The sequence below is a fragment of the Ahaetulla prasina genome, chromosome 4 (genome assembly GCF_028640845.1).
Source record: "Ahaetulla prasina isolate Xishuangbanna chromosome 4, ASM2864084v1, whole genome shotgun sequence".
Lineage (NCBI taxonomy): Eukaryota > Metazoa > Chordata > Lepidosauria > Squamata > Colubridae > Ahaetulla > Ahaetulla prasina.
This window is the reverse complement of record NC_080542.1, coordinates 45,177,070-45,202,033: the sequence shown is the minus strand read 5'-3', so window position 1 is coordinate 45,202,033 and position 24,964 is coordinate 45,177,070. Positions and strand designations below refer to the sequence as shown.

Here is a 24,964-nt window from a genome sequence, read left to right as displayed (position 1 = left end):
TCAGCAGCTGCCCTTTAACCAAGCCAAGCTTCAAAGACAAATGGAGATTAAAGGGACAGCAATATGATGGAAGGATTTTTCGTGGCAGTTACAAGCTGCTAAATAAGGTCATCAAGAGTTTAGCATTTAAATTGAATCATTTTATTGGAAATTGCACACACATTTAAAAAAAAAATCAGCAGAAATTCAATTACAGCAGGATGTCTCCCTCAGAAGAGTCTGTACAATGTAACCCATTAAGAGAAATGCCGTTGACCATCCAGTATGTTTATCTGGCATTTAATATTTTCTTTCATTTCAGCTGACTTCCAGCAGAAGTATCAATAAAAAAATTACCAAGTACCTGGGAGATGGATATGTTTGGACAGATATAGTTTAAACAGAATATATTGTCTTTTGTGCGATATTTTAATAAAATTGTGCTTTTCCTTCTTGACATATATGAAATCTTAGGGTAGGCAAAGATTTTTCACAGTTGAAACTCCACCAACCTTACCCTATTCAACAGAAAGAAGGGGAATTGCCTGCTTAGGAACTTTGTTTAAAGTATTTGCAAAGGAAAGGCAGGATTTTAACTTAAATCCTGGTATCACATTTATAAGGATATGGTTTATGAGGCATCTGGAGTCCAAGAAGAAAGAGTCTGTGTTTTTTTTTGTGATTTTCCCATAATTTCCAGCCCATTGCAAGAATGGGCTGGTTTCCAAACAGAATTGGGACCAAGGAGATCACCCAGGAAAAAAAAAGTTATTAAATTTCTCTTCTGGAATGGAAAGGATGGGGGGACAACAGCAACACCGTGAAGAAGTCCCATTATTACAATTTAGTTTGCTTTTGAGACACTAGAGCACTTACTATCTTGGTGAAAACGTATCAGACATCAAAAATTAGCATGAGGTGGATCTTCTTTTCACAGAATTCCTTTTCAGCATAGTGGGGAAGAGTATGAGTGGTACTACTCAGATTAGGACTGAGTTCATGCTAAGCCAAGGTTTGATTCTTTTTTTTCAGGGTTCACTTAATGAACTATAATTGGCTTAATTGCACAATGTACTCATGGTCTATAAATTGCCTAGCTGAAATATAAAACAGGAAGATCAAATGAGCTTGATGGGTTAGCAAGGACTTATAGGAATACATCCACAGCCTTCTGGATAGGAAACTAGCTCTTCTCCTGCCAGTTTAATCTCCTCACCATCATTTTTCATGATCTATTGATTGCACTATTCCTCCCATACATATCACATCTGCAGCTTCTAACTTAGATGTTTGCACAAATTACTAGCATATGGTTTACTAGGCTATGGTCTACCAAATTAAATCAGCTGTGCTCACATAACATACTTGATTATAAAGCTAGCATATTCTAGATCAGGGATCTCCAACCTTGGTCCCTTTAAGACTTGTGGACTTCAACTCCCAGAGTTCCTCAGCCAGCTTTGCTGGAACTCTGGGAGTTGAAGTCCACAAGTCTTAAAGGGACCAAGGTTGGAGACCCCTGTTCTAGATATATTTTCACAAACAGGAGGCCCTTAACAGGCAAAGGAAGAAGGTAGGAAGAACATTTTCCTTTCATTGACCATTAGGTCAAGATCTGAACATAAAATAGGGTTGGAAGAGGCCTTGGAAGTCTTCTAGTCCAAACCCCTGTTCAAGCAAATGGACAAATCGTTGTCCAATCTCTTCTTGAAAATCTCCAATGATGGAGCACGCACCACTTCGGAAGGAAGGAAGGAAGGAAGGAAGGAAGGAAGGAAGGAAGGAAGGAAGGAAGGAAGGAATTTTTCCCCGTTTACAAAACACTCTTCTCAGCACAGAATCCAGAACAGCTTTAGAACAGAAGGCACACAGCTCCAATTACAATTGTTCCTAAGAGATTCCTATGAGATTTAGCCTGGCTAGGTGGATCAGTGGCTAAGATGCTGAGCTTGTTGATCAGAAAGGTTGGTAGTTTGGCGGTTCGAATCTCTAGTATAGGTCTCCTGTATAGGGAGTTGGGCTAGATGACCTTCCAACTCCTCCTGTATAGGGAGTTGGGCTAGACGACCTTCCAACTCTGTTACTGCTATTATTTTTAGTCACAGGAACTGAAAACTGATCAATAGTACATCTAGCCTGGTAGTGGTTCTGCCACAGACATGTTTCCTATTCCTTTCTATTTTCCACTTAGGAACTAAAAAGCCCTAGCAGCTGCCTCTCCTAAACAGGATAGCAGCTCTTGGACCTTCAGCAAAAATGCCACTGATTTCATATATTTAAACACTGGGTGGGCAGTCAGTCAGGACTGCTCTGCATGAGCACAATTAGAAATGATTCTTTTGGCTACCAATCTTCAGTTTCAATGCTTGCGCAAGAGCCTTCCACACCTTCAGAACCAGCATTTTTAGCTCCCTTTTTGTTTCATTTATTAGCTATCCAAGCTGTGGGCAATCTGAGGCCCTCCAGAGACTAGTCGGTTAACACTGACTTTTCTGATAGAGGCTTCAGTGAGTTAATATAGAGCAACATGCAGAAGGCTGCAGATTGCCCACCTTGAAACAGACAAAGCCAAGCAAAAATACGCACACCACATTTTGTTCTCTTTGGTTAGCCAAGCTAAGGTGCAGCCTAATATAGATCCCCAAAGCCAGTAACAGGACATCTCCAGCTGTCCAGGCTCCAAGCTGCCAGCCAAAAGGATTGGCAAAGCTTGTGGAAAGTACATCCCTTTGAAACAGGATGGGGGACATAGTGACTTTTGGAAAATAGGATTACTATTAATCCAATTCACACATCTAACCTGAAGGTGGATATACTATATAAAATTAGACATGCAAAAACAGCCTTGCATTTAAAAAGTGGCTTCTGCTGTACCTGGGCGGCAAAAATAAGCATCTCTCACAAATATCGCTTTCAGGACCTTCAGACAATTCTCCTTGCCTGGACTGTTTCCAGTCAGCCCACTTCAGTGGTGTCTGCAAGACAGCCCAAAAACTTGACATAACTGCTACGACCATTCAACCAAAGTCCAGACTCCTTTAAAGTGTGTTATGACGCATGGTTATAAAAAAAAGGCGTAAGGCTTCGATTTTACGATTATGGTGGCCATCCTGACTATTTTGAACCCTCTGTTACCTCTGGCAGACTCTCAGTTTTGCAAAGCAGCACTTTTGAACAGAAGTGCTGACTGACAAAAGGCAATCAGGACAATATCAGATTCCCCAGACTCCCATTTCTGCTTTCACAATGTTTAGGTCCTACCCAACTAAGAGCTTCTCTTGCTCCCTATTGTTACATATACAATGGTGGCTTGTAGAATGCTGCTAGAAGATGGTTCAGTCAAATAAGCTTTCATCTTTGAAGAACTCCGTACACCCTACTGCAAAATGTGGTACCCGTTTATGATTGGAGAAAGGAAGATTTCATTTGCCTGATTTGTCCTGTTTAATTGAGATATACAAAAGAACAAGAAGGCCAGTGGACTCTAACATTTAAGTCTGAACTCATTCCCAAGCTTGTTTGATTGCTTCCAGAAGAACAATCAAATCTCAAACTGCAGCAAAACATAACAAAGAAAGACGGCAGCAATTTAAAGATAAAATCATCAAGTCAAGCTTAACTTTTGGAGAAACTGTTTAACACGTCTATGTAATTTCCAAGGCAACATTCCAGAAGAGGCTTGTCATTGCATATTGGGATAATTTTTCAACTTCCCAACCTGGCTTGTTATCTTGGTATTTCCCCATACATGTCCAATCCAAGAATAACCAGACCCTGTACTACTTCTTCCCCAATGGGGAAATCTACCATTCCTGGAACTCTGCCAGATATTGCCAACACCAGAAGCCTAAATTTAAGGTCAGCTATTTTTTTCCAGGAAGCATCTTGCAATAATTCCAGCCTAGATTCTCCCAATTAAAATAATCACCATTCAAATCATCCAAGATGATCAACGTTTCTCTATTTTAATTACTTTAACCTGGTATTCTCACACAAAAGTTTGTGAAAGCAGCACTGATGCATGAAATTTCATGTGAGAAGGCCAACATCTTGTAAGATAATGACTTTTTGTTGTTGAATCTAGCCATCTGGAACTTCATGTTGATGATCTCTTGTCTTGTATTCATATTTAGCAACCACAGTTGGGACCAGCCACTCAGGCATTAAGCCAAGCAATCACTAAGTGAAACAACTGTACTTACTTCAGCTTTCCTTTGCTTTAAAACCTTTAAAGGCCATAAATACAAGGATTGGTTGTAAAATTATTTCTTCAACACATAGTAATTGCGAACATCTGCTAAACAAGCCAGTCACCAAACAAGGATTTCCTTTGTAGGTAGACATGCATAAGATTATACTTTTAGTCTTGGAAATCTTTGAATTTTTGCCAGAGGAAGGCAGCCAGGTTTCAGATCAGGTATTCTTGATTTCAACTTTCACCTGACCTAATCAGTATTACCTATGACAAGGAACTAGAGGTGAGCAATCTTTCTGCTCCAGTTTTCAGAGAACTGAAAGTAAGTGGAAAAGTTCAGAAAAACACCTCAGAAATTCATCTCAGAAAAAACTGAGGTGAATTAAAAAGCGATAATAAAAGGAGCTCCTTTTCTCTCCCAGAACGGAAAGTGGGAATGCATATAGTAAAGTGGAATTTTAAATCTCTTCCACCGCCAATGTGAATCCTTTTCACACTGAACAGATACCAAGCACATCCCTCAGGACTGGGGAGTCACCATCAAAAGCATCTCCCCCAAGTCAGGCAGAACAGTACAACCAGCAATAAATGGGGTTCCCCATGACTGTTTCTTAAAAGGGATGAGGATAAGCAAACTGTTGTTCAGGCAAGTCTAGCCGCTATTGCCAATTTTCTTGTGCAGCAGCCTGATAACATAAATTAATTAAAGGCTCCCCTGTTTAAAATTACATTACAATAAAAACATAGAACCAAAACCTTATGTTTTAAACACCACTTCCAAATCACAGATGAATTGGCAAGCAACGCCATCTGCTGGCTGAATAGAGCCAAAATACCCACATGAACAGTCTCACTCCATTGCACATTTTATTTTGATTTTTCACTGGTCATATGCAATTTCTGAATCCTTTGGCACTCTTCAAGCAAAAGACACTTTGGCCTCAGGTTACTTTTTCTAGTTTTCCCACAGGCAGAAAATTGCTCAAGTGTTCACAATCAACATGTAATGAGCTCTTTTAAGCGCTGTTAAGTGTTGCTGAATTGAATGCCCTGAAAGGCTTCAGCAATGAGAAAATTTAATGAGCAACAAAATCCTGAGGTCATCTGTCTCTGCAAACAATCAACATTTCTTGGCATAAATATTCAGGCACTTTGTCATCTTCAAATTCAGACAGACATCCCTTAATTTAAGTCTTCCTACAATTAAAGGAAAGAAAATGGCTGAACACCAAAAGAAACTATAGGATCAGCCTGCCTTTGAATATAAATAGATTTGGCTGGTCTAGCAATGGGGCATAACTATAGAAGCCCCAACCGAGTAGATAGATAAGACAGCAAACTTCCTCCAGGATTTTGAGTGACAAATGATTCAGGAAAAATAGAACACTGACCAAGATACACACATATATACATAAATAAAATGATTACCCCACTCTCCAGTTTGTGTATTGTTATTTTAAAAACAAAGAGCATATGTGGAGAAGACAAGAAATGCTATTTATTTCCCATCCAGATCTGTTTTGCACTTCGTCTTGAAATTTCTCAAACACCTTTTGCAGCTTGCTAGGAATAGTTTGTGCTATTAAAATGTCACAAATTAATCCCAAAAGATTATTTAAAATATTTTTAAATAATTCCCCATGATTTTCCTCCTCCAGCTGGAAGCTAATTCTGATGACAGTCCAATAAATCTGATAGTGGTGGTGATGATGGTGTTCTCAAGATTTTTGGAGCAACTTAATAATGCAGTACACAATGAAGTGATGTGACAAGAAAGAATAAGGATTACTGTGATGGAATATATATATGCACACAAAGCTTTGGAGACAGAAGACAGTTGACCCCAGCACCACATATTATAGTTTTGTTTTGTTTTTTTTAAAAAAGTCACTGCAGTATAGAATCCATTTTCTACTTTTGACTGACAGGAAAATAGGGAGCAGAGTGCTAAACTCCCAATGGCTTGTTGGAAAAACAGGGAGCCTCTCAGTGAAGCAGCATTTTAAGACTTGTCTGAAAATCTGGATTTCAAGTCAACTGCGGTATAAAGATGGACTCTGGTTTACCAGACCTGCTGCTGCCCTTTATTTTCCCAAGTGGCTTGCAAAGTCCTTTCAATGCAGTCTATTGGACCAGCCAAAACCCACAGAACTGTGTTTGTAAAAATGAAAAAAGAAACTGAGTGAAATAAATAAAGCTTTCCCTGCTCTCTTCAGAGAAATGTAGGAAGAACTGGACAAGGCAAATGAAAGGACCCAAAATAATTCCAGGGAGACAAGAGGCGTGTCTCAGTACATTCAAGCAAAAAAAGGCAATCAGGTTATCAACACTATGGCAACAGAATTCTGAAAGGGAAGCTGTGGAAATGTAAAAACAGAAGCAAGAGATGAAAATTGCCACCAATCATCAGAGCAAAATGGGCTTAGAACATCAAACTCCTCAGATGCTAGAAATCAAAGCAACAGGGTGTCTTTTATAGATGGCAGCCCATGGTTTTTCCCAAGTTACTCTCTGCCACAGGTTTTAGTCTATTTTAAGGATCTCAGAATTGGCCTTCAGAAGATAAAGACTGTCATCGACAAGGAAACTGTAAAGAAAAAAAAGAAAAGTTACTAGGATGAACAATCAGTAATGGATTAAGGCTAATTTTAAATTCAGGACACAGATGGACATTTTTTTTCAGGCTGTAAACTGCAATCACTGTTCAAAATCATGACAGGAGAGTGAAAAAAAAATAAGCAGGGCCTAAATTAGGTTATGTAATAATGATTGTTGTTATTGTTAGTTGCGAAGTCATGTCCGACCCATCGCGACCCCATCAACAACGTTCCTCCTGGCCTTCCTATCTTCTACCACCCTCTGGAGTCCATTTAAGCTCACGCCTACTGCTTCAGTGACTCTATCCAGCCACCTCATTCTCTGTCATCCCATTCTTCTTTTGCCCTCAATCTTTCCCAGCATTAGGCTCTTCTTCAGTGAGTCCTTCCTTCTCATTAAGTGGCCAAAGTATTTCAGTTTCATCTTCAGGATCTGGCCTTCTAAAGAGCATCAGGGTTGATTTCTAGGACTGACTTGTTTGTTCGCCTTGCAGTCCAAGGGACTCGCAGGAGTCTTCTCCAGCACCAGAGTTCAAAGACCTCAATTCTTTAGCGCTCAGCCTTTCTTATGGTCCAACTTTTACAGCCATACATTGCAACTGGGAAAACCATAGCCCTGACTATATGCATTTTTGTTGGCAGGGTAATGTCTCTGCTTTTTAGTACGCTGTCTAGATTTGCCATAGCTTTCCTCCCCAGGAGCGTCTTTTAATTTCTTGGCTGCAGTCCCCATCTGCAGTGATCTTGGAGCCCAGGAAAATAAAATCTGTCACTACCTCCATTTCTTCACCATCTATCTGCCAGGAATTGAGAGGGCCGGATGCCATGATCTTAGTTTTCTTAATGTTGAGTTTCAAGCCAACTTTTGCACTCTCCTCCTTCACCCGCATCAAGAGGCTTTTTAGTTCCTCTTCGCTTTCTGCCATTAGAGTGGTATCATCTGCATATCTGAGGTGGTTGATATTTCTCCCAGCAATCTTAATTCCAACTTTTGATTCATCCGTAATAATGATAATTTATTCCTAATATTATTTTTTAATGATTTAAGTGGCCTTTTCTGATGATCATTCTTTCTTGGTGATAGATACTTCCCTGAACCAATAAATATGGAAATGTCTCTATTTCAAACTTTTTTGCCCATTGAAATCAATGCTATTCTCAGCAGCTTAGAGGATATAAGTTGTAGTCCTTTTCTTCCAAATACAATTGGGATCGGAACCTCCACTGCTAAGCAATATGGTTATTAAGTGAGCCACATCAAATGTTACGACTGTTTTTGCAAATCACCATATTCATTAAGCGAATTTGCCTTTGTCCATTGAATTTGCTTGTTAGAAGCCCCTGGGAAGGTCACAAGTGGCCATCAAATGACCCCAGGATGCTGCGACCATTGTAAATGCAAGCTGGTTACCAAGTTCCCAAATTGTGATCATGTGACTGTGAGGATGCTGCAACAGTTGTAAGTGTGAAAACTGGTCATAAGTAACATTTCTCAGCACCGTCACAACTTTGAACGATCATTAAACAAATGATTGTAAGTTGAGGACTACTTGCGTAAGCAAGAATCCATAATCGGGTGAAAATCAATCCCAATTATCATTTAAAACCATCCACAAAAGCATTACTCACCTCCAAAATTTAAAAACAAAAGAAGAAAAAGGCAAAAAGCAGTAAGAAAACAAGATGGAATCAAATAGAAACCTTTTAAAAAGGCAACTTGAAATCATTCATTTTTTAAAAAATGTTTTCCTGAAAGTCAGCAAGAAAGGAACCAGCTAGATCTACACTGGGAAGCTGTTCCCAAACTCTGGTGGTATTGCACAAAGGCAGCCCTTTCTCTCTTCAGCCTCCCAAGTCTCTAAAGCATGTAGAATTAGGAATAATTTCTCCCGAGACCTTTTAATAGATTGAGCTAATGGTGACTAAGGCAGATGATCCTGTATATCAGAGGTCTTCAAACTTGGCAGTTTTAAGACTCGTGAACTTTAATTCCCAGAATTCTCCAGCTGCCAAGTTTGAAGACCTCTGCTGTATATATTCAGGTGCCAAGCTATATACGCCTCTGTAGGTTCCCAAAACCAATCAATAACCCATAACTGACATACCAGCTAACACAGACCCCTCTAGCCACACCACCATTCTAAATAGGGCCTCTGGTGGCTCAGACTGCTAAGACAGTCTGTTATTAACACAGCTGCTTGCAATTACTGCAGGTTCAAGTCCCACCAGGCCCAAGGTTGACTCAGCCTTCCATCCTTTATAAGGTAGGTAAAATGAGGACCCAGATTGTTGGGGGCAATAAGTTGACTTTGTATATAAATATACAAATAGAATGAAGACTATTGCTAATATAGTGTAAGCCGCCCTGAGTCTTCGGAGAAGGGCGGGATATAAATGCAAATAAAAATAATAAATAAATAAATATTGGGGGCCATCGGGATAATATTTCCTCTCCACTATCTCAGATTGAAACTGTCTACTGAGCAAGGAATAAATCCAACCCCTGTAGACAATTCAATGGATGTCGAGATCGATGGTATTAAAAACAAGACTAAGACGCTCTCCCCATCCACTCTAGAAATAGGTCACCCAAGAGAGACCAATATTGTCTCTGTTCCATACTGGGCTTGAAAAACGTCTAAAAAAGTCTAGATAATTCACTATGTTTAGACTGCTATCTAAACATCTAAGCAAAAAGGGATGCAGTGGCTCAGTGGCTAACACGCTGAGCTTGTCAATCAAAAGATCAGCAATTCAGCGGTTCAAATCCTTAGTGCCGCATAACCCAGCTTCCACCAACCTAGCAGTTCGAAAGCACGTAAATAATGCAAGTAGAAAAATAGGGACCACCTTTGGGAAGGGAACAAGTGTTCTGTGCGCTTTTCAGGTTTAGTCATGCCGGCCACATGACCACAGAGACGTCTTCAGACAGCACTGCCTCTTTAGCTTTGAAAGAGAGATGAGCACCGCCCCCTAGAGTTGGGAACCACTAGCACATATGTGTAAGGGGAACCTTTACCTTTACCTTTAAACTGCTATCAAGCTGGTCAGCCACCATTATCTTAATCACCTGATCCCCAAATGTTGAGTCATTCTCATATTTTTGCAACGGCGCTTTCAGAGGTCCACCAGCAGAAGCCCACCCAGAAAGAAAGTATGAAGAAGGAAGAAGCATGCAAAATAGGCTGACCTGTAGAAAAGGATATTGACAGGGATAGTACTGATATGCCAGATGGCATGGGCATCAAAGACCCAAAACAGGGGTGGAAAATCCAAGAGTTCCAGGAGAGCCAAGGCCTGGAGAAGCAGGACAACGGCCACACACTTCCAGACATAGGGCAGGCGTTGCTGGTTCTGCATACACCAACCCAGCCACCAGAAGAGATTGAGAAGACCTGCAAGGTACAGAACAACACTTCATGTTAATATCCCTTTTACTTCTCATGGATCATAGCAGAAAGAAGCAGCTTTTGTTTGCTACGGACACCAGTACTACCATAGCCCTGATCGCATTGCTCCCTCCTCAGCACTAAATGGTGAGTATGCATCTCATTTGCCCATAGCAGAAAGGCAGAGATAGGATGGAAAGAAGGAAAGGAAAAGAAAGAGGAGGAGAGGACAGGACAGGACAGGACAGGACAGGGACAGAGAAAGGACAGGATGGGAAAGGAAAGGAAAGGAAAGGAAAGGAAAGTTTGGAAAAGGCAAACAGGAGAGAAAAAATCTCATAAGGCAGTAAGAATGTTCAACATTTAGAAAAGAAACACTAAAAAAAATTAGCTAAAGCTATTTTACATAAATAAAATAAAAATATTGATTCTTCGGGTCTCACCAATTGCCACATTGGCAGCCATGTTGTAACCATAATCAAAGCGCACAAGGGTCAGATAGGAAACATGGCAGGCCAGGAAAAAGAGCAGGAAACCCCCAAAGGCAGTGGCAAAAGCCGGACGTTTCAGCCCTAAAGTTCTGCAAATAAAACACACATGAAGTTGAAAATATTTCAAAGAACTGCCTCATTTCATACAAACCATTTTCTATCCCTAGTTTAGACTAAAAAGAAAAAGAAATATTTTTCTCAATACAGATTACTTGCAGCTACAGAAAAAAAATCGCACATTAATTCAAATAAGGAATTTTACTAGAGTGCCTTTGACAACTTTCCATCCCCAAGATGTCACCTTCCCCACTTTTTCTTTCAGGAACCCTTCAGGAACACTAACCCTTCAAAGTTGGAGATTTCGGGTAGCTATTAGAAAACTGATATAGGGAGTAATTGTGGGGATTAGAAATTGTCATGACTATGTTTTTTAGGAAAGTCACTGACTATTCCAGCGAGCCTTAGTGCAGATTTATTAAGAAGACAACTGTCCAGTTAGAGATTTCTGTATTTTGATAATTATTTCTCAAGTACTGAATTAATTGATGAATGTTCTTAGACTGAAGAATACAAGCCGCTCAGAATCTGGACTGGAATAGGAAAAAGATTGCAATAAATAACGTCTGACTAGAACTTGCTTATTGATTGCATATAAATATATGGGCTTTCATTGAAAAAACATTTATTATGCCTCACCATTTTTTACAGACAGCATGTATGCTATGGTAAAGTATTGTTAAGAGGCTGTCTTGAGCAGATAAATTATGTTTTTCTTTCTCTAAATTCTTTTCTTTTACCAAAACTCTTTTACCCCTTCAAATATTTTGGAGCTTCCTCTTCCAAGAACTCTAGTCAACATAGGAGTATACGATTAAGAATATGGGGAGCTGTGGTCCCAACATACCAAAAGGACATGAACTTGGGAAGGATACTCTAGAGCAGTGGTAGTCAACCTGGTCCCTACCGCCCACTAGTGGGCGTTCCAGCTTTCATGGTGGGTGGTAGGGGTTTTGTCCGATACTGAAGCACTTTCCTTTTTTTAAATTTAATTGATTTTTTAAAAAAATTTCATAGCATTATTTAAAAACATTTTCATTAGGTTTTCATAAAATTCCCCGTGACAATTTAAATTTCTGAAAATATACTATTTGTATCGCCCGTGCATAAGTTTAGTTCACGTTACGTAAGTGAAACTAAATGGCGCTATAGTGCGACCGCAAACAAAAGAGCCTCATCCCAGAATAGCTCGCGCATCTCCCCCTTACACCACCCAGCTGTAACAGACAAGCAGAGCTGGTAACTGGCGCTCCCCCTGCCCAAACCCAATCCATAATGCATGAGAGGCATGCGCAGATGACAATACACAGCACATTACTGTGGAACTGGTGGGCGGTTAGAAAATTTTACTACTAACAGAGATACAAAAGTGGGCGGTAGGTATAAAAAGGTTGACTACCCGTGCTCTAGAGAAACAGAAGGGAAATTCAGAAATGGACATAACAAAATATATGACCTGCACAATCAAATTGTACACCACTTTCCATGTAATAAGACATCTTAAAATGAATGAGAGACATTGTAATCAAATAACTGTAATAAAAATGAAGACAAAACCACTGAAAGATTAGGTGAACTTTGGTCTTATGTAGCAACTTACCTGACACAACACAAGTACACAGAGTAAAGGATGACTGCTGATGCACAGAAATAGTCCATTTTCTATGAGAGGAGAAATTGAATTAGAGATATAGGCCAGATCTTGTCCAATGTGCATGCCACCTGAAAAACACTTCTATTGGATCACAATACAAAAGCTCACCTCAGTCAGATTTGTTTCTCGGGTATGAAAAACCATGGACCAGAACCAGGCATTTAAAGACACCTGAAGGAAAAGTGCAAGAAAGAATTGGTCTGAGCATACCACAAGATTAAATCAACAAAGCTGCAGTTTTGGCACAGAGGAAATGTAAGAAATAGCCCAGTCTTTTAAGTGCCTATGTGGCTATCAAATGATATTTAATTATATCAGGAGTGTCCAACCTTGGCAATTTCATGGCTTGTGAGCTTCAACTCCCAGAATTCCCCAGCCAGCATTGATGTCCATAAATCTTAAAGTTGCCAAGGTTGGACAGCCCTGGATTATATCTACAAGTCAACAGGCTATTGATCCAAAAATGAAGACAACTGGAAAAGAAACCTGATCCTCAAACCCCTTTTTCTTCCTTGCCTTAGACACTAATGTTTGGAAAGGAGTTTAAAAAACTGAATGGCTTTTTGTCCAAATTTCTTTTTTCTATTTAGCTTATTGGCTTAGACAGACTATGTTTTCTGAATCTCAGCTTCTCTCACACAATCAAATGATAACAATAAAACTGTCTGTCAAATGTGCTGAATTAAAATAGATACAACTAATTTCAAATGGGGCACCAGGGGAGTCATCTAAAGCAACAATCACCAATCGCTGGTGGTCTGTAGAGAAATCTTCATATTTTTGCCGGTGCACCCTGGTGGAGGAGCTGCTCCGGGATGACCAATGGGTCTACAGCTCTGGAATATGGGACCAGCCATAGCGGGGCTAGAAATCTCTGCCCTGGAGTGGCATGTGCAATGTGCAACTTTGCAGGTGGTGCATACGCAAAAAGGAGTGCAGCCCTCTCCGTCCAGAATGAAATAATGGTGCTGTTACCACAGCGGGGAAGGGGCAGGGCAAGCGGGCTGAAGCAGCGATTGCGATGGCTGCAAGCTGCGGGAGCGAAGCACTACTTGCACTTGCATCAGCATTCCGCCTCGGTATATTTGCACCAGCCAGTGGTGCAAAGCAGCCCTTGTCCCCTGCCGCTTGGGACTCGGAGTGGTAAACGGTGACTGGTCCGGGAAGCAGTCGGATTTTGCTCTCCAATGCAGAGGCCAGATTGGCCCTCTGCAAGCTCTCATCTCTTGAAACTTTGGCCGGGCTCCTCGAGAGAGGAGAGCTTGCAGAGGGCTGATCTGGCATCCACAATAGAGAGCAAAATCCGGCTCCTCCCGGACCAGTCGCCATTTACCGCTCCGAGTCCCAAGTGGCAGGAGACGAGGGCTGCTTTGCGCCACCAGCTGGCACAAATATACCGAGGCGGAATGCTAATGCCGCGCAAGTGCAAATAGTGCTTCACTCCCGTACTTCTGCCGATCCTTGTTGGTGCTCCGCACACCTCGGTTGATGCTTGACTTCCTCTCAGCCCCAAGACACTGGCTGGCCCATGAGATGAGAGAAAGAGAATGAGAGAGAGAGAGAGAGAGAAAGAGACAGAGAATCAGAGAGAGAGAATGAGAGAGAATTAGAATGAGAGAGAATGAGAGACGGAGAATGAAAGAGAGAAAATCAGAGAGAGAATGAGAGACACAGAGAGAGAGACAGAATGAAAGAGAGAATCAGAGAGAGAGAGAGAGAGAATCAGAATGAGAGAGATTGGGGGGGAGAGAGAAAGAGATGAGAGAGAGAATGAGAGAATGAGTGGAAGAGAGAGAGAGAGAGAGAGAGAGAGAGAGGGAGGGAGGGAGAAAGAGTGGGAGAGAGAGGGGAAGGGGAGAAAGAGAGAAAGAGAGAGGAGGGAGAGTGCCTGAAGGACCCCATCCTGTCACTGGGAGTCCAGGCGCTTCAGCAAGTGGTGCGCTGGATTCGTATTAGTGGTCCGCAGGATTTAAAATTATGAACTTGGTGGTCCCTGAGGTCCAAAAGGTTGTGGACCTCTGATCTAAAGGCCAAAGATTGACTACTCATCTCCTGAAAGTTCTTAGGTCGCTGGGGCTATGATGCCTCAAACCTCTCAAGAGGTTGGGACAGTATTTAGGGAAGAAAGGCTGAGGGTTGTTTACGTGATAAGCAAAAAAAAAAAAAAAGCTTTCTTTCACACTTCAGTTTCTGATTAGTTAAGCAACCCAATTTCTAGAACAGTGATGGCGAACCTTTGATGTCACTGCACGCTGGCCTGTGTGCCGGAAGTGGCAAGTGAAACCATCCGGCGAGGTATGTGCGGCCCCGCTGGCCTTTGTGCACGCAGGAGCAGTGGAACCTGGAAGAGCGGCGGTCCGTCGGCATGTGCAAGCCGGCACCAGAACACCCAGATACTAGCATGGACACGTGCCTGTCGAACAGCTGACTATCGCGTATGTGCATGATTTCAAGGTTTAGGTGCTTTCAAGGTTTCGGAGGTTTAGGTGCTGGCCTGCGCATGCGTGACAGAACGCCACTCTTCTGGGTTCTGCGACTCCTGCGCGCATGAAGGCCAGCTGACCGGTGTGTGTGTGATCACAGGAACGTGGAATAGGAGTCAGCGAGGCTGCACATTCTTCACGGGATAGTTTTGCGTGCTGCTTCCAGCACGCGTGCCATAGTTTCACCAACACTGTTCTAGAATCTTTGAGAGTGTTACAAGTTTAACCATAGTGCTGGCTAATTCCTGAATAATTTCTTCATTGTTATTAGTTGCAAAGTCATGTCTGACCCATCGCGACCCCATGGACAACGTTCCTCCAGGCCTTCCTGTCCTCTACCATCCTCTGAAGTCCATTTAAACTCACGCCTACTGCTTCAGTGACTCCATCCAGCCACCTCCTTCTCTGTCATCCCCTTCATCTTTTGTCCTCAATCTTTCGCAGCATTAGGCTCTTCTTCAGTGAGTCCTTCTTTCTCAATAAGTGGCCAAAGTATTTAAGTTTCATCTTCAGGATCTGGCCTTCTAAAGAGCAGTCAGCCTTCTAAAAACCAATCTCCTCTAGGACTGACTGGTTTGATCGCCTTGCAGTCCAAGGGACTCACAGGAGTCTTCTCCAGCACCAGAGTTCAAATGCCTCAATTCTTTGACACTTAGCCTTCCTTTTGGTCCAACTTTCACAGCCATACATTGCAACTGGGAAAACCATAGCCTTGATTATACACACTTTTGTTGGCAGGGTGATGTCTCTGCTATTTAGTATGCTGTCTAGATTTGCCACAGCTTTCCTCCACAGGAGCAAGCATCTTTTAATTTCTTGGCTGCAGTCCCCATCTGCGGTGATCTTGGAGCCCAGGAAAATAAAATCTGTCACTACCCTGTTTCCCCAAAAATAAGACATCCCCTGATAATAAGCCCAATTGCGCTTCTGAGCACATACACTAAAATAACCTCCCCCCTAAAAAAGAGCTTGGACTGGGATGGTGTGAACAGCAAAAAATTGCTCCATACATTATGGATTTGAACTCAGGTCTTCTCAGTTATGCTATATTGTTATGTTCAAGTGTATTATGGTCATACTTTCCAACAACTTGACCTCTACACACACTGTCTCTGCGTAGGCACATCCCTAAAAGTTCTCTAAATTTCTATCCAAATTGTCATTCTTTGTGATAAAAAGAAAAAAGTGTGATGGAAAATAGCATGTTTAATTTTAATTACATTGGAATTGTGCCAAATCATATTTCCTGTTTTCATACCTTACTTTTTGGAGTATCCCTTCCAGACTCAACAATGGACACGTGCAATGATAAGCTCAGAATGCTATAAATGTCTGCATTAAACCATATTTACAGATCATGATGACAGGATTCAGCCAATATTTTAACTCAAACAAGTCACAAGATGGTTTAGGATGTTATGTGAGCCCAGCTTGCTTTGTACAATAATTTTCTTTCACCTGGTAAAGAAGATAAGGAAGCTGAGATTCTTGTTAAAAATGACTTACCCAAGAAAAGGCAATGCAGGTATGGTACATAGGAGAAGAACGGGGAACAGTGGCTTTATATCTGTTCAGCATCACCAAATTGGCAAGACCATTAAGGAATGAAGCAAAGGCAGAAGCAGGCTCCTGAAAAAACAGGAAACGAGAAAAGGGCCACTACGGGCACGGCAGGGAGGGGAAAGAGGAGAAGATGATAAAGAATATTATCAAATGGAAATGAGATTATTTGCACATTTTCCTATGATTGTTTAAACTAAATCCTAAAGTAGGTGGAAAAAAGAAACTGCAGCTCAGATTTTTTTCCAAATGCCCCAGAAATAACTGAGATTTTCTGCCTTTTTCTTTTGAGAAAGGACTACTTCATTTGAAATTGCACGGCTAATTACTGAAATAAGTAAATACTTGGGCCTTAGGTATGTGTGCTGACTTCAAGGGGAATGAGCTGTGTTTGTCTCTCGTTCACCTATTACATTCCCAATCCAGAGCAAACTAATTGGATAAAGTACAGTCATAGAAGTTTCCCTTGAAATGCAGTTTCAGACAGTGATTTGGGAAGAGAAAAAAATTCTCATTTTTGACCCCAGTAGTTTGAAAAGCTCACTTTAGGCTGCCATGTATTCTGTGCACATTGTGACTGCCAAGAAATAGTTGCAAAAAGTTTATCCTTTTTTTCTCCTGCTTAGAAGCTGGAAATGCGTAAAGGGCTGATACAGACTACAGGAAAAATTGGCAGTCTCTCACCTTTTTGCTTGCTCTAGTTTTTCTTACTAGTGTACCAAAAAGGAAATATGTCCCTGCTGTCTGTCATATACAGATTTTGCTTGCTCAAAACTTCAGAGTGAAGGCCTGGATTTCGTATAATATAACTAGCAAATGATCTACTGGAAAAAAACCAGCCCAAGTAGATAAACTGAGTTAAATGGACAAAGAGCTGAATCAACCTGTACAGTTTAGCTAACCTGGCTTCATAAACAAGGCTTACCTTTCCATGAAACTGAGGCACTTTGGATCCCTCCTGGAGGTAAAGTCCAACAGTCAGCCACATACATTCGTATTTGCAATCATCTCTGCAGGTCCATCCTCGAATATAAGAGGATAAACTTGGTAAAATTAGAGTAAATGATACATTTGGATAACACTTGATAGCAGTGTATTACTGCAATAATTCTAAAGTAATGAGATGAAGATACTCAGATTTGCATAGCATATTTTATTTCACGGGTCTTCAACCTTGGCAATTTTAAGACTTATGGACTTCAACTCCCAGAATTCCTCAGCCAGCCTTGCTGGCTGAGGAATTCTGGGAGTTGAAATCCACAAGTCTTAAAGTTGCCAAGGCTGAAGACCCCTGTTTTATTTCATTAAAAAAAAATCATTTTTAAGGTATGGTGACTTGCCACATTCTGATTTTATATTGTTCTTTCCAGGTTTCTGTGGCTGAAACTAACTTGTGTCTGTTGCTTTTATTTTTAAGTTTCCACCACACTTATTATCAAAAGTGTAAGCCCAACACGGGCTTATGCTTTTGACAATAATGGAAACTAAAATCCAATTTTAGAATCATGATCTGATATCCAGTATGGATTTCTTAGAAATAAATGCTTATTCAAAAAAATTGAGTCTATTGGGATATCTAATATTTGGGAAAATGTAATATTTTATTGATCGATTAGTGCTATAACTAATAAAAACATAAAACAAAAATAAATACAGGATATAAGTCCAAGGTAAAATATGAAAAGTACAGTAATAAAATACCTGTGTGTTAAATACAAAAAAATCAACATTCAGATAAATACATCGCCTTTACAGAGTACCTCAATCTGTTTGCAATAATTGGTTTTTTAGTCAACTGTCTTGGCTATAAACTTAGAAGTTTGGCTCATGATGTATAGATTAGAACCCAGGAAGAAATAGGACAATCTGCAATTCAGATCCCAATGGGCTCTTCATTCAAGTACGGATTATAAGCCTAACAGCAGCATAGAGTTGACCATCGAACAAAACATGAAAATATCTTCAATGTCTGGGACACCACATATACATGTCCTCTCATTATGGCAGGTGGTGGAAGTGCCCATATTGGGCCACGAAATCCAACAACTCAAATCCGGCTCTAGTATAGGTCCTTCTTGAGAATTGGGTTAAACTGATTGACAGGTATTTTTCAAACTGAAAAATAGTTTTGTTCTTAGCCAACCAGCTTAAAGATCTACCGGTATTTGTGGCTAATAACTCCCTATCATTTTGAGCACTGACATCTAGGATTCTTGTTTAAAAATTTCCCATGCTTGGGAGGCAATTTAGAGTAAAGGAAAAGGGGGAAAATAAAGGTTTGTGAAAAAATACTAGTACTTTGTACTCCCTGGACTCTTAATGCTTTTTGGTGTGTGCACAACAGCGCTGGGAAATAAAACAACCAAATCTGGATGCCAAGGTTCAGATCACCACAAAACGGTCACAAAGAGTTAGGTAGATTTTTGTGGTCCACGTCTGGCAAACACTGTCCAGGCAATTAGAGCAGGGTGCTATCAGTATGCTGATTACATCCAGGTCTATTTCTCTTTAACATCAGGTAATAATGGGGGATTCCAAATGTTTGTCTGAAGTCAGTAATAAACTAGATGAGGAACAACACATTGAAAGTGAATCTAGACCAGGTGAAGAAGTTCCTTGTGAGGATCATAATTTGAGAAGTGGTACTTCTCCTTGTCCTGAATAGGATTCCATTTTCCCAAAAGGAACAGATACAGATGGGGAATATTTGGGCATCTGGGCTTCTCTTTAGCTTCAGGCAACAGCCAGAGACAACTTTTATGTTATTGTAACATTTACAACTTTCTCTGAGACGCCTACTGCATTTCTTCTTGGAAGAAAATGGTTTTGAAATAGTGGTGCATATCCTGGTAACATTACTCTTATAACTGGTTGTATACATGGAGCTGCCTTTGTGCCAAGTCTAAAAATGTCAGTCAGTATAAAACTCAACAGAAAGATCTCAAAGAGCATTACAGCAGTGTTGAAAGCAAGTATGTCTCAGGATGAAATACAGTGATCTGTAGATCTTTTAAAGCAGGAGTCTCCAACCTTGGCAAGACTTGTGGACTTCAACTCCCAGAAGTTGCCAAGGTTGGAGATCCCTGCTTTAAAGGTCTACTTAAGGGACCCCGTCTTTCTTTATAAAGCATACACACAAGACAAGTGATGATCTGAGGAGGTTCATCTATAGTTACTATTGGTCTGTTTCTCAGCATCTTGGGATCAAGACTTTTTGTAGGTGCCACAATTTTTAGAAGATATTTTTTTCTTTTTGGAAGAAGGTTTTGAACTACCACACCAAAAATGGGCAACTTGAATATAAGTATAAATGAGGTAGAGCATACTCCCCTCAGTGTAAATGAGGGGTCCTACATCAAACTGTAGATAACATAGTGACCGGCTGTAAATTGAGGGCATATACTGGTCCCGTTTTTTCTCTCACATAAACGATACGTTTCAATGATTAGGTGGTCTAGATTGAATATAGATTTTTTTTTAACATTCAAATTTTACTGTGTTGTTAATCTAGGTGAAATGTTAATATATGTTGCAAAGTCCATGTATGAAATGCCATATGCTAAACAAATAAAACAAAATAAATCAAACCTCAAAAGTGTGTCTAATGTGTATGGTATGTTCATGAAACTCATATTTGGATAGGTATCTTCTCCAAGTAGCTAATGTTATATCTCCTATGTCACCTCCTATTTTAATTAATGACTTTGTTTCACTTTGGAAAAGCACACTGCAAGAGAACTGAAATACTTGGTTTCTCAGCCAATGCATTCATGATGATGGGATATGAACACGCAGTCAAGGTGCCAAGGATATGGAAGTCCAATCAAATTTTGCTGCCATATCCAACAATGTCTTCTTGAGAAATTGTTTGCTTTTTTTCAAGCTCGGTAGATTACAGGTAGTCCTCGATTTACAACCACAATTGAGCTCAAATTTCTTTTGTTAAATGAGACATTTGTTAAGTGAGTTTTGGCCCATTTTACAACCTTTCTTGCCACAGTTGTTAAGTGAATCACTGTAGCTGTTAAGTTAGTTACATGATTGTTAAGTGAATCTGGAATTGACATCTGAGGTGACTAATTCTTCAAGTAATTTTAATTCAGATTCTATTTGTTCTTATCAAGCATTATTCACAATATATTCTGCATATATGAAACAAATAAGGCAACAGAATATAGTGATGACCCATACAATTCCTAATTTTGAAGCATTTAATTGCTCCATATTCCATTGTAACAAATGGACTGCCATATCAATGTTTTTTAAGGGTTGTCCACAATTCGTTGTGGTCTACACAGGCCCAGTTCAGCTTATCTTTGCAGCCCTGAAAATCTAGTCAGGTGTTGCCATTGTTGGCATCCCATACAAATTGGTCAATCATATTTTTACCAACCATTGTGAATTTAACAGTTTTCTTATTTGCCTCTAATCAACTTGAAAGTTGTAAACTATTCAACCACCTAAAAATGTTTCCACTTCTTTTCTTTGAAATTTCACTATTTATCCTTCCAGGCAAGGGAATAAGGGAGAGATGTGCAAGAGCTTTCCCATGCATACATTATCACAGTTTGCAGACCTAAGTGGATAGATGTTACACCAGAATACAGAGTGGTTTCATTTGAACAATTAACTTGCCCCTCATTAACTGAGTCACAGCCGAATTAACTAAATGGCACAGTGCAGGAGATCCACTGAGTTATAAAATAGCCAGGTAAGGTGGATTCCTACAACAAACCCTAGGTTAAATATGATCCTGGCTCCTTGCATCCCATGAATACTGGCTACTTCTAGGGGCGGTTCCTGCCAACGTGAGAACAGTCAGATACACTCTTCTCCAGCATTACCATGGCGACCCAAGGAAGAAGCGACGGCGGGAAAGCATCCAAACAGTCCTGGCGACATCACCAAAGGGACAACCTGCCTCCCAAGCCCTGGGCGGGGCCCTTCCTGATGGGCGGGGCTATGCAAAACAGGCATCCCGGCACACCCCGCCCTTGATCCCCGGTGTGGGCGTGGCCCTGCTTCAGCGTAAGTAAATCTCCGCGAGGCCGTTCCGTACCTGTGAGGCTCATGTAGAGCGGCTGGCGGGAGCGGAAGTGCCGCAGCCCGGCCTCAGAGCAGTTGCGCCTCTCGCAGTGAGCCACGCAATCACGGTAGACGGGCTCTCGGTCCCCCCGCGAGCCTTGGCAGGGCACTGGACCCACTCCCGCCGCTCCCAGGAGAAAGAGCAGCGCGGTCCGAGCCGCCATCCCGCCTCCGGGGAGCTCCGAAGCTCCGCTTCTGGGTTGCGTCGAAAATAATCGTTATCTTCGCAAGCGAGGGAAACCACAAAGTTGTGGAAACCCGAGCTGCATTCTCAAAGTTTCCGTGAGGGCAAGGGGTTGTGGGTAATGTAGTTTTCCTTTTATCCGCTCGTTTAACGAAGGGAAATGCTGAACTGAAAAAGGCGCTCGCCTTTAAAAGCTACAACTTGCGCGGAGGAGAGTTTCTGGGGCTTATACTTTGTTTTTGTTTTGTTTTCAAAGCAAAGGGGTGTATGAAGCAGCACAGTGTGGCTAAACAAATAAAAATGTATTTTTTTAAAAAAAAAAAAGTTTCTAGGTGGTTTCCCCCCCACACACACACCTAATTTATCATTTCAGCAGTAATCAACGCAGAGAAAATGGGTGGGAGGAAAATAGTGATTTAAGTGATAACGTTTTGAGATCCTTAGTTTGAATCAGGCAGATGTAGGTGTTAATTAAGAAAGAGCTGCTTATATAGCAGGGTGCCCTATAGAAACCTGTCATTTCAGATGTTGCTGATGCTCCTATTGATAACTGATTGGAACTTAGATATGTGTGTTATCTCACTCACCTAAAGAACAAATGTTGCTGCTAGTTATCTAACATTTTAATTAATGCAATGCACACTATAGACATAATTGTGCTACTTTTAAAATGTATCCCCAATTCCATTTGCAAAATATTGTAAGACAGACATGCTTCTTTACCTTCAATATTAGTATGATAAATAAATAGAAGTGCAAAAGATGCATTTCCTTTTTTTTAAAAAAAGTTTTTTATTTTTCTTTTCTTATACACATGTTGTAAATGTACATTCTCTTGTCCATAAATAATCATACATATTTTCTCCAAAGAAAGCACAAAAATAAAACATTTTAATTACATTTGGATTCACTCTTCTACCCTTTCTTTCCCTTTATTTCACAACAAACCTTCTTCTCCTCTTTTCCCTCCCTCCCTTCTCGCCTCTCCTACCTTCTTCCTCCTCCTCTCTCCCCTCCTTCCTACTTCCCCTTCCTCTCCCCCATTCCTCTCCTCTTTCCCTCCTTTCTCACCTTCTCCTCTACTCTTATACCCATCTATCTTTCTCTCCTTCCCCTTTCCTCATCCCTCTTTCTCTTTCACCTCCTCTATCTTACCCTCTATTCCACCCTTCTTTCTTCCTTCTTTGTTGTATAATATTTCCCTTGTTTGGTAACCTAGCAACTCCAATTTTCTAATATTATATACTTTCTTTTCAGTTTCTTTTCTATTTTACCCAATCTATCATTTCATAATTGTATATATTATATTTATAATCTTCTTTCCTTCCCCAAGAAGTGCAAGAGATGCATTTCCCATCAGTACAACAGTTGTTGCACTTCTGTCTACCATGAAGCCATGTAGGAACCCTACCAATATATTTATTAAAAGGATAAAACTATTAACACATCTGCTCCAGTTCCCCTCTTTAGTTTCCTAAACAGCCTCTCTGAATCTAGTCCCCACTTAATGAAATAATCAACTTCTGGCTCTATAGGTTAGATAGTTAAGGAGAACTAGATAGTAAAAAAAAAGATTGCATCTGAGAATTCTAGATAAATTTAAAGATCAGAGGTCCCTGTTATCTGTTAGAACTGGTACTACCAGTAGCACTACAGGCCTGGCAAATCATGAGGGGAAGAGTTTAGCACTTCACAATAGTAGGAAAAGTACCTGCCAATCACAACATTATTGCAGAAATAAACAAATTTAGCTGTAGCACATGCTCACCCAGCATTTCTGCAGCCCAGTTCTGGACAGGTTGTGGCCCAGAAGTAGGCCACAATCCAGGGTTTGGGGGACCCCGATTTAGATTTTACAGGGTTAGCAGGTGCCAATTTCCTGTGATTAAATATTGTAATCTATTGGTACCCCAGAGGCACTTTCTTAAGGTCCTAAAACAGGGAAAACTCACTTAACAACCACTTTGCCTAGAAATGGAAATTTTCCTCTCCTCCCTTCTCCTTTCCCTTCCCTTCCTTTCCCTTCCCTTCTCTTCTCTTCTCTTCTCTTCTCTTCTCTCTTCTCTTCTCTTCTAGTCTACTCTACTCTATATTCTATTTTATTCCATTTTCCATTCCATTCCATCTTTTCTTTTCTTTTCTATTCTATTCCATTCTATTCTATTCTATTCTCGGCGGAAGTTAGCAGCCAAGTCCCAAGGTATGACTTGGAATTCTTGAACAAAGCTGTTGGAAACATTCAGAGGTGTCCACAGAGCATAATTAAAACAATATCAAGAAAGCATCAATGATACGACTGAAGCTGTAGCTGTTTATATATTGTATGTATTGTGTGCAATACCCATAAAAAGCAGGTGCAGCTTTGATTGTATTGTTGTGGTTTCCATCCTGAATTGGTTTTTTTTAATACAACTGGCAAAAATTATCTTATTTTCTGGTTGCAACTTTCCTACCTTCAAAGGTGCAAGCACATATTAATTCTAACTTTTCAGTAGTTTTATAGACATATTCTTTGCTTAGTGATAAATGAGAAATTAATAGCCAAATATAAATTTGGCTAATTTCTGTTTAACCTAACATCTTTGCCTTGTCGTGGCGAAGGGGCTTGCGTAACTCAATGAAGCTATGAGCTATGCTGTGCAGGGACACCCAAGACGGACAGGTCATAGCAGAGAGTTCTGACAAAATGTGATCCACTGGAGAAGGAAATGGCAACCCACTGAATGGCAACCCATGAAAATCCCATGGACAGTACAAAAAGGAAAAAAGATAGGATGCCGGAAGATGAGCCCCTCAGGTCAGAAGATGTCCAATATGCTACTGGGGAAGAGCGGAGGGCTGGTACTAGTAGCGCCAGAAAGAATGAAGCAACTGGGCCAAAGCCGAAAGGACGCTCAGCTGTGGTTGTATCTGGTGGTGAAAGGAAAGTTCGATGCTGTAAAGATTTTTTTTCCATAGGAACCTGGAATATAAGATCCATAAATCAAGATAAGCTGGATGTGGTCAAACGAGATGGCAAGGCTGAACATCGTCATCTTAGGAATCAGCGAACTAAATGGACAGGAATGGGTGAATTTAATTCACCCCATTCAGACCATCAGGTATATTATTGCGGGCAAGAATTCCCCAGAAGAGATGGAGTAGCCTTCATAATCAATAAAAGAGTAGGAAAAGCAATACTGGGTTAAAATCCCCAAAATGACAGAATGATCTCAGTTCGAATCCAAGGTAAACCATTCAATATCACAGTAGTCCAAGTCTAAGCCCCAACCACTGGTGCTAAATTGACA

At 40.7% G+C, this 24,964-nt stretch overlaps 1 protein-coding gene across 3 annotated transcripts; it reads right to left on the bottom strand.

The window, feature by feature from the left end:
- Positions 1-1,036: 1,036 nt before the first annotated feature.
- PGAP3 (post-GPI attachment to proteins phospholipase 3) lies at positions 1,037-21,916 on the bottom strand. 3 transcript variants are annotated; one of them, XR_009155019.1, is made up of 9 exons: positions 21,465-21,912; positions 17,331-17,428; positions 16,352-16,504; positions 12,471-12,533; positions 12,309-12,370; positions 10,604-10,740; positions 9,962-10,166; positions 2,048-6,761; positions 1,037-2,008 (listed from the first exon to the last, which is right to left on the bottom strand). XR_009155019.1 is itself a non-coding variant. In XM_058182175.1 (8 exons), the coding sequence occupies exons 1-8, from the start codon at positions 21,652-21,654 to the stop codon at positions 6,698-6,700; spliced, it is 942 nt and encodes a 313-aa protein (XP_058038158.1). In that variant the 5' UTR covers positions 21,655-21,916; the 3' UTR covers positions 1,037-6,697. The 3 variants fall into 3 exon arrangements, 2 of the variants coding, with proteins under 2 accessions (XP_058038158.1, XP_058038157.1); XM_058182175.1 differs by having other exon boundaries at positions 1,037-6,761; positions 16,352-16,474; positions 21,465-21,916; XM_058182174.1 differs by having other exon boundaries at positions 1,037-6,761.
- Positions 21,917-24,964: the final 3,048 nt, after the last annotated feature.